Here is a 10,167-nt window from a genome sequence, read left to right on the forward strand (position 1 = left end):
CATATATGTATGTATATGTATATACATATACATATGTATATGTATATACATATACATATGTATATGTATATACATATACATATGTATATGTATATACATATACATATGTATATGTATATACATATACATATGTATATGTATATACATATACATATGTATATGTATATACATATACATATGTATATGTATATACATATACATATGTATATATATATATATATATATATATATATATATATATACATATATACATACATACATACATACATACATATGTATGTATGTATATATGTATGTATATATATACATACATACATACATACATACATATGTATATATGTATGTATACATATGTATATATGTATATACATATATATATGTATGTATATATGTATATGTATATATATATATATATGTATATATATATATATACATATATACATACATACATACATATATACATATGTATATATATATGTATATATACATACATATATACATATATATACATATGTATATATATATATATATATATAGCAATAGAACACCTATACAATCCAAAAGCTACTAAAGTTGTCCATGTTATATATAATCCAACACTTGAATGTGCAACTTGCTTCTTTAAATCATTTACTTGCATTACATTTACTTTTGTACGTCACATGCAGCATGTCTTTCGACATGCAAGAGGTGATGGAGAAGGAATCAAAGACTAAATTAGATCAAGATCATGTAAAACTGAATCTGTTGCTACCATGAGAACAAAATAATACAGAGCTAACCTTATTTGTAATGCACTAAAACTGGTGATATGTTATCATAATATTGTACAAACAATTGCTACTGAGAAAGAAAGAATAGAAGATCAAAGAATTACTGTCAAAGAATGGTGTAAGGGAATAAGGTCTCTTCGGCTGCCACCTTCAAATAGTCCATGAAGCTGATCTCTTTATTGGAGACCTCAGCATCGCTTTGTCCTCCTCGAGAGAGATCATAGCAAGATGCAAAGGGTCTTCGAGCATCATTTTAGCGACTAAATAACCTGTGATATACCATGTCTGGAACTTCCTTGCCTGCTTGCCACCTTCAAATAGTCCATGAAGCTGATCTCTTTATTGGAGGCCTCAGCATCGCTTTGTCCTCCTCGAGAGAGATCATACCAAGATGTGAAGGGTCTTCGAGCATCATTTTAGCGACTAAATAACCTGCGATAGACCATGTCTGGAACTTCCTTGCCTGCTTGCCAATGTACCGTCCTAGCTTACCATCATAATATTCTGGCCAACTGTCTTTGGACAGCCTGTTTTCAGCAAGATTGATCGCTCGTCTTGCAATCTGCGGACGACCAGTCTTTATACAGGCCGCAGTGAGCAGCCACAGAGTCACTGAAGAAGACAATGGAATTTGATGTATAAGGTAGTGCTGGAACAATCTGAAGTAATACAAGTGAAAGGATGAAGTAAAACAAGGAACTGAGGTTGGCACATGACAGTCAAAGTATCGATGGTAGAAAGCATGTTCGACATAATTCTAAGTGTAATTTAACAGAGGAAAGTGCATCATGATCGGTATAGTGATTAACAATATAAAACTTGCTTGTATGTTTGAAGGAAAAGATTGTAACTTCTGTTAAGGAGAACACATCATATGAAATATAATCTGTTATTGAATGTTATTATCAACTCCAGCATTAGTTAGGACATGGTATATTGAGATAAAGGATCAGCTCATCAATTTACCAAGCCAAAACACCGACATTTCTTCCATCAGTTTTGTCCAGTTAGATTTTGAATTAATATAACGGCATCATAATATGCAATTCAATAAGAAAATTCAGCAAGCTCAAAAGCACTAACCAGGCCATGTTCCTCCATTATGGTAACTCCATCTGGTGTTTTTGGGGTCACAACCAGTGACAATACGCCATTCATGGCTCTCTAGAGCAGGATATGCAACCTTTAGGGGCATTTCACCAACCAGTTCCTCCCAGCGCGCTTCGAGCAGATCCATTATAGCCGCAGATTGCTCTGGGGTAGCAAGAGAAGATAGTATCGCAATGCAGTTACCAAGAGAAAACCATCGGAAGTCCATTCTCGCAGGACTAACATTTCCGATGAAATATCCACCACCAGTAGGCATGAAATCAAATATCCAGTCTGGGATGGAATCTGGAATAACATTGAACTTATTAACTGCTGTGTGAGAATACTCCTCTGTCTTGTAGCAATATATGACATTTAGCTTCTGGAAGTCAAGCCAGAAGTAATTTCGGATGTGATAGCTTAAGGCATGCAAGCGTTTCACTATCCTATCTATGAACTCCTTCCCTTCTGTATCTTGTTTTAGCATCGTCAAAGCACATCTCAATGCCATAAAGAAAAGGGCTTGAATTTCCATAGGATACCCGTAGATACCCTGCAAAGTTTGTTCGTTCCTCAGAAGCACATAACAGTGGATAGAACATTAACTCATATTTCCATAAACAAAGTAAACAACGTCTAAAGCAATTAAAACATGCATCGTTTTATCTCTTAACTGCCGTTTACAAACCTACTCCAGAATCAAATTTCTCTAGTGTTCAAGCAAGTTATTGTTAATGCACTACAGCAGATAAATGAATATAGATGCACCGTCCAAGTTATCTACTCTAGGATATGACCAGCTTTATAATTAATCAAATATCAGTTTTAGAATGATGGAGGACAGTAAAAGGCCCAGAGGTTTCAACTTAAATGATAAATAGATTGTCAATCAAATGCCTCAAGGAACAAAGATCATTAAATGACCTTGAAAGATTTTGAGAAAGTTGTGCAAAGATTTTCAGTTAAACAAAAATTATTTTTAAGAATATGTGTTCTTCTTAAGAAACCCAACTTAAAGCAGTGTGTTTTTTTTAAAGATATAGTCAGAGATTGAGTGTGTGAAATTGGATGTATCTGACGAAGAAGAAAGTTTATTGAGTATTCTAAATCGTTGCACGTACACTCACTTTACCGATAGATTTTCTAATAATGACTTTTAGTAGCCTTGTTATAGACTTATCATAAAGGGTTATAATGAAGTAAAATGCAATCTTCTCAAAGTCATACCATGTAAATATGGTCTTCTTTCATAAGCATTTGACTGCAGTAAGAAGAGAACCATTTCAAATTTCATTATGCAACAGAAAAAATACATTTTAAGAAATTGACAAATTGGATAAGCTACACTGACTTAGAAAATATATTATAATTAACGGAAAAACGAAAACAAAATTTGTTCATTTGGACAATGGGAAAAGGAATATGCAATTAAAGCTTTGGGCACATTAATCAGTTCAGAAATTTATCAGAGATGTCTCTGATTACTTTTCTTTCCACATAATATAAAACTTAATCTGAAGAGATAGAAGAACGAAACAAAATATGCTTCTAATTCAAGAAACACAACCAAGTGAAAAAAAATCAAGGATAACCCTGAGTAAGTATAAGCACCATAATTAACGAGTACCTCAACACAATGTTGATGAACTTACCATTCTACGATCTATCATCGAGCATCCATCTGTGCAGAGCAAGGTTGGGAATGTATCGAACCCTTCCGACAAACATAAAGCTAGTATAAGCCTCATCCCTTTCTGACACTCTGCTGAATCTGCCAGTGCTAAATCCCCAGTAGACTTTGTGTAGGCCCGAAGTAGAATAATCCACCAAAAACCAGAATCAACAGGTGCAACCCTTCCGATTGCACTCTCACCAAAGTCAGCTATTAGATTGTCAGTTTTCCTAGAAGGATCATGCTTCACCTTGAAACTTGCCGGCATGACTCCTTCCCCAAGCTTGAAACGATCTATTCTCTTTTCCCACCCTTGAAGGTAGAGGGTTTTCATGAGGAAATTTTTCACTATCTCAGGCTCTCCATTCATTAGAAAAGCCAGAGCACTTGGAAAGAAGTCACGGACAAACACCTGCGTGCAAAGTGAAATCAAGATCAAATATACTATCTGATTGCAATTTGGTTATCTGAGCACCAGCAAGTAAACGACTTGACGTGAATTTATATAATAATTGACATTCTCGTTGATTGTAATACAAATACATGAAATTGACAATTCTTACTGCACACCAACGCTGTCCTCAAATGTACTCAATACAGCAACAGGCAAGATGTTATCTCCGATGACCCATTTGCCTATCAATCAGTATGTATCGGTGAAACTGAGATACGAATAATGGAGGATGATATACCTGATCGTAATTGAGAACCTCTTCTGAGGCGTGATCGTAGGCCGCTATCGTGCCCACCGGCTGCCCCCGGAAGAACACTATCGTCCTCCGGAGAGCTTCCCACGCCTCCGCAACCATCGGATGCGGATCGAACGGGTTTGGATCCGACGAGACCGGAGTGTCCAGCACCGACCTCATCGTGCCGAGGGAGCACATACTATCGTAGCTGTCAACTTGCCGGAGGTTCCCCGAGACGGTGAGCTCGCTAACTGATCGCTCGTCGAACGACCTCTTCCGCTCGATCTTTAGTCTCGGCCTGTCGAGCAGCCGCGAGAAATCGAGATCCTCGGCCTCCGCAATAGAAGAGAGCGAGTCCACCTTCCGCAGGTCCATTCCTCCAACCATTCTCGAACTCAACCTCAACGATCTGCATCACGTCAAGATACAGAAGAGCAGAAAAATCACGGTTTTTAGCAAAATACCCAAAAAGGAGCCACATTTCTTCGTAAACAGGCCGCAAACTAGGGATTTCAGATTCATGACAAAGACGAACAGATCCGTCATCTTCGAAATGGATCACGAAATCAAAATCAATGTGAACCTCGAAAGCGCAAACGAATCTACGTCGAGGAGTAGAATAAAATGCGAGATAAATCGATGAAATTGATGGCAGAAATCGTGAGGAGTGAGAGGGAGAACGAACCTCGGAGACCTGCAATACGGCAGCAGGAATGACGAGCGGGCGATGGAGATCGATGGGAATGCAGTGGAGGAGGGGGAAGAGGAGGAGGAGGAGGAGGGGGGGAAGAGAGAGCATTGGAGGAGGGAAGGAGTCGTCTGTAGGAGGAGACAGATGGGAAGAGGAGAGGACACGCAGAGAGCGAGCGAGGAGGGGAAGAGAGCGGCGAAATGGTCGCCTCTCTCCGTCACCCACTTCTTTCGTGTTTGAGAGGTGACCGGTTGTAGCCGGTAAAGAAGCACGTGGGGAAATGGCGTTCCCGGTTCAAAGACTAGGAAGAAAACGGAAAAGGAGATATGAAGAGTTCTTGTGTGGATTGTGATGACATATGATAGTAGCATTTGGAGATTGTCTCTTATAGAAGATTCTTAATATCCTTAAATATGTATAAATTATATCCCTTCAACGTTGGTGATTCGTGCATTTATCCATCTAAATTTTAGTTTAGTTATCTAATGTCATCATATAATAAAAAGACTTACATACATATATGCCATTGTGATTAGTATTTACTAATCATGATTAGCATCATAGTAGGTAATTTCGAATGGTACTACGGGCGGTATGTACCGGTTCGACGACATATCAGTACGCGGATCGTCCACTATTAGACGGACCGTGCTACAGTACTACAGTAATATGCTGGAACAATACTATAGTACTACAATGTTACACTATAATAGTGCTGCAGTAAGAGAAAATTGCTCGATAAACCCTAGTGTATCGTTCGGTACATCTAGGTGTATTGCTCGGTACGTCGTTATCGTACCATATCGAGTCAACTTCGAAATACCGTTACATTACGATAGTACATATCTTGATTAACATAATAATGATGATACTCTAACTGATGTTACCCATCAAAGCAAGTGGATTTAAACTCTGTAGACCCCAAACCTTCTTTTGTGATATAATTATGTCACCTTCATGTCATCACCCTTCTTTCAACATATGACATAATATTTATTTTTCTCCCATATAAATAGAAGGAAAAAAAAAGAAAGAAACAAAACCTATTATGATAAATGGAAAGAAAAAAAAAGAAGAAAGGATATTATTTATGTGCAATAAAAGAGAGAAAAGAAAACATAACCTGATATAAGAAAAAAGAGAGAGTATAGACAGATCTATTACGATAAGTCAATGAGAATGATTAGAGTGAACTTTTTTTTATATATCTAAACTCATATTAGTTACTAATAACCACAGTTAATTGTGATTAACTAAAATTTGGACAAACACCAGTGGAGGTGACCTAAATGGAAAACCACAAGAACAAAAAAAATACTTGGACTATATATTAAGCAAAACATATAGGCTAAATAATACCGACGAAACGAGCTCGATATATTCTTCAAGAAAGTAAAGAATATGAATACTTAAGATAAAAACGATTTATTCCTGGTTCCAATAGTTAAATAAATTATGCAACCAACTAGGAATTTCTAAGATGAATTTCTTACATGGGATGCTTGGATTGAGGTAATATTAATTACCAAAAGTTTAGTTAACCTAAACAAAACTGCAGCAATACAATCTGAGAGTGTCACATCTCAGTCTTCCTTGTCCCCTGGCTGATAACTACTGCTGCTTTTAGCCTGTGAAACGCTAGCTTCTGTGACTTCGGCTCCATCTTGAGTAACTGGAGGAGTATCTGCGCTTCGAGTGCTTAGGAGCACAATAACCATTACAACAGCAACCACAAAGACAATGAGGTAGACTGTTCTTATGCCGGTTAATGAGCTAATAAAGCCAAATGGTGAAGGGCTGCTCAGTTTCCTTTTTATGGTTCTTCCCTCTCTATATCCTTCAAGAAAACGACTAATCTGGGTTCCTTGATCATTATCATCTAGGTCTTCTAAATCTACAACCTTCATTCACAAAAGGAAAAAAGATTCCTGTCAGAACAACACATGAGACTGGAACTTTAACTGCTTCTGAGCGATATGTTAACCAGAAATTTAGGTTAAACAAGGCAAGGCAAGAGAAATAAAGAACCCTGAAATTGAAAGAAAATGGAGAAGGCTTTGAACCAAAATATGTTTAAAGAACAAACCCAGATCCAAAATATATTGATATGCCAAACATTGCTCTCCTCCTGATGTGCATACTTTTGATTTGTGTTAACACAAATAGAACTGGAGAAGCTAAGCTAATGTTACACCAATGTCTGCTCCCCTGATGCATGACCTTAGCATTATGATATGTATTAAGGCAAATAGGAGCAAAAGATCCAAGTTTGCAGTTTATTGGCGGACCTATGCCTTAATCGACCATGCCGAAGCCATATATAATATTTTGTTAGCAATATCTTTAATTATTGTAAAGTTTGAACAGCATTTAACTAATCAATAAAAAAACAACACGCGTGATGAAGCTTGAAACCACTAAAAAGTATATCAAGACAAATTAAATGGGTGCTTAAATATTCTTCTGTGTGTAGAGACAGATTAGCTCTGTTCAGAATACAGAAGGCTCTAATATCACTACCACTGCATGTTGGCTCATAATATATAAGCAGCTTATGAACAGATTGCTTTCATAGTATAAGAGAGAACTTAAAGGATAGCTCATTTCTTCAGTCATCAATTTGATGAAGTAAAAAGCAACCAAACACATTTATACAATGTAATTATGTACAGTGCTTCTTAAAGGAAATTCAGATAAGAGGCAACTGCAGCAAGAAAGAAGATAACTAACTAATCCAATTGTTTTGTTAAAACATAACTAAAATTTAACCAAAGCCAATCAAAACATAGAGAATCATTTATAGGCATATAACCTTAACTCAAAATTTTATCAAATTGGTCATCAGAAAATGAACTTTGATATATGTAAACGTGGACTTACTGTATGGTATTCCTCATTTCCATCCCAAACAAGAAGTTTTGGTAGCTTTGAGCTCTTAGTGATATCAAATGCATCAACAAAATCTCCCCATTGCTTGACCCCAACATACCCAAATATCAAGTCCCGATTTGCAGTTGCAGCAGACCTCAAAATTTTAACCAATTTGAGTGATTTCTCATCTAACTCATCCTCCATGATAGTAAGAACAATTTTCCTCTTGTCATCATTCATCAGCTTTAATGTTTCAAATCTAATGGGGACGGTAGGAGGCAACTGGTTTTGGCTTATAAAATCTTCCAAGAAATCCCCTGTGAAAATAACTTATAAAACTCAAATACAATCTTTTAAGGATGATGTGTCACCTATGAATTAATGGAAAACGATGCCAAGAAGAAGAAAATTAAATTAGCTGCATTAATATCAAGACTTAATGAATTGAAAATTCGAAACAGAAGAACCAGAAACCAGCAGACAGATAAAAACTAAATGATCTTTCCTTTTGCACGAAGAATTTTAAGAATTAGTAGCAGCTAATACATTCAAAAATAAGATAATAATACAAGAGTACTTAATCTGTGACTACAATGGGATCTCTCAACCATGAACACTAAATTATCTAGGCAGCAAGTGAGGCAGTGATGTTAGGTAGTCATGCATTGCTTCTCTGCTATTCATTTATTTTTTATAGGATTAGATTTAACTGCAATGGTAGCTTCTGTAGGAAATATGAAGAAATGTCATACACAAAATAGACAAAATACTTATCTGAACTCACCTTCAAAAGGCCCATAGAACACGCTTTGTTCCTTATATTTCGGATGAAGAGATACCAATGCTGGAACTTTGTCAAAGTCATATGCCACCATCATCTCTTCTGAAAAATCTTTTGCTACAGAAAACCAGGCTTTTTTCTTGTACTTACGAGCGACATCAAGAATAACAGATTCATCCAAGCCAAAGCCAATGAACACAGGGAAGTCAGTGCCAACCATTTCAACAAAGTTCTGGATCACAGAATCAGTCTCCAGTAGTGAAACATCAGGAGAAACAAACTTCTTTAGAAAACGAACAAGCAACTCAGCTTTCCTTGGACCAGTGTAGTCCACAGGGACTCCATGCATAAAAAGCTTCATTGTTGGAAACCCACTGCATTTAACATGATGGCAAAAACTAGATTCAATGTCAAAACCAAATGACTTATATTATGCATCGTGTGATAGGTGAATGAATCACAACTCACAAAAATATCCAGAAGCTTATCTCACTATCTAAAGCTTAGCATCTTACTTGGAATCACAATTGTACTAATAGGTCCAATAATACAACCTTATACACTATAGTAGGGTTATTGTTGGAGCTAACAGGATTGTTCTTCAAAAACTCAAAGGTGATAGGCAGAAGAATACTTACTCAATTTCATATTTGGAAGCAAGCTTTCTGTACTTGTCAGCATTAACCTTAGCAATCATAATGGGTTCACTCAGCTGAGCTAGCACCGGAGCAGCTGTATCCAACTGCAAAATTACAGCAAAGACATCATTAATGCCACTTCAGACAGTTCCATAAGGCAATTGTTTGTTACCAAGGACCAGAATAGTGACAAATGTGCTTACAACAAATATATTATACCTTTTATGAATATAAATTAGTAATATGAAGAACTTTGTTTCCTAACAACTGATTATTATACTTAGTATCATGTCGATTAAGTGAATTTATTAGTTCTGCAGTGTACTTTGACACTATATATTACATACCTATATCAGTGGACACACATATTAACTAAATGTATGCTAGAAAAATAAGGGCGAGGCGACAGGACCAATCTCCACTATTAAAGTAATTTATCACTAAAAGAACAGAAAGCAAGGTAGAAGAATGCATGATCTCCTCATTTGTAATCCAAATATCTGTGTCATATCCAGAAATCCCAGACCGAGATAACTTGAAACTAACGATTGTTCACTTTGGTATTATTAAAATGTTACAGAAATGCAGTACTAGAAACAACATAAATTCTCTCCCGCATTTCTTAGGCCACCAGATAGTGAGAACAAAATCCTTGGTTCAGTCTCTCTCTCTCTCTCTCTCTCTCTCTCTCTGTCTCTCTCTCTCTCACACACACACATTCTCTGTCACTTCACTAAACCATGTAAGCACAGTTTGGTAACCTGCCCTCTAACAACCGCTCACAGCCACATCAGCATCAAGGTCAGCATAGCAGACCATGTAAGCACCATGCCCCTCGAGTACGACGCCACCCCGCAAAGATCGGGATGGCACCGCCCGAGTACCGCGCCACCCCGCAAAGATCGGGACAGCGCCGTCCGAGTACCACGTCGCCCCGCAAAGATCGGGACGATGCCGATCGAG

The 10,167-nt window shown here is 37.1% G+C and overlaps 2 protein-coding genes across 2 annotated transcripts in view; both read right to left on the reverse strand.

Annotated features, from left to right (window-relative positions):
• Positions 1 to 626: 626 nt before the first annotated feature.
• Positions 627 to 5,134, reverse strand: LOC135627079 (probable alkaline/neutral invertase D). The gene is made up of 5 exons (XM_065133042.1): positions 4,909 to 5,134; positions 4,227 to 4,632; positions 3,515 to 3,946; positions 1,857 to 2,415; positions 627 to 1,385 (listed from the first exon to the last, which is right to left on the reverse strand). Exons 2-5 carry the CDS (start codon positions 4,608 to 4,610, stop codon positions 1,087 to 1,089), a joined length of 1,674 nt encoding a protein of 557 aa, XP_064989114.1. The 5' UTR covers positions 4,611 to 4,632; positions 4,909 to 5,134; the 3' UTR covers positions 627 to 1,086.
• A 1,182-nt stretch (positions 5,135 to 6,316) lies between these two features.
• Positions 6,317 to 10,167, reverse strand: part of LOC135627087 (protein disulfide isomerase-like 5-2) — a 5,315-nt gene continuing 1,464 nt past the window's right edge. Inside the window, exons 2-5 of the mRNA XM_065133050.1 lie at positions 9,205 to 9,308; positions 8,570 to 8,940; positions 7,795 to 8,102; positions 6,317 to 6,815 (exon numbers count right to left, since the gene is read on the reverse strand). Coding sequence (XP_064989122.1) covers positions 6,498 to 6,815; positions 7,795 to 8,102; positions 8,570 to 8,940; positions 9,205 to 9,308 — 1,101 coding nt within the window. The 3' untranslated portion in view covers positions 6,317 to 6,497. The remainder of the gene's footprint in view (positions 6,816 to 7,794; positions 8,103 to 8,569; positions 8,941 to 9,204; positions 9,309 to 10,167) is intronic.

The sequence above is a fragment of the Musa acuminata genome, chromosome BXJ1-3, assembly GCF_036884655.1.
Source record: "Musa acuminata AAA Group cultivar baxijiao chromosome BXJ1-3, Cavendish_Baxijiao_AAA, whole genome shotgun sequence".
Lineage (NCBI taxonomy): Eukaryota > Viridiplantae > Streptophyta > Magnoliopsida > Zingiberales > Musaceae > Musa > Musa acuminata.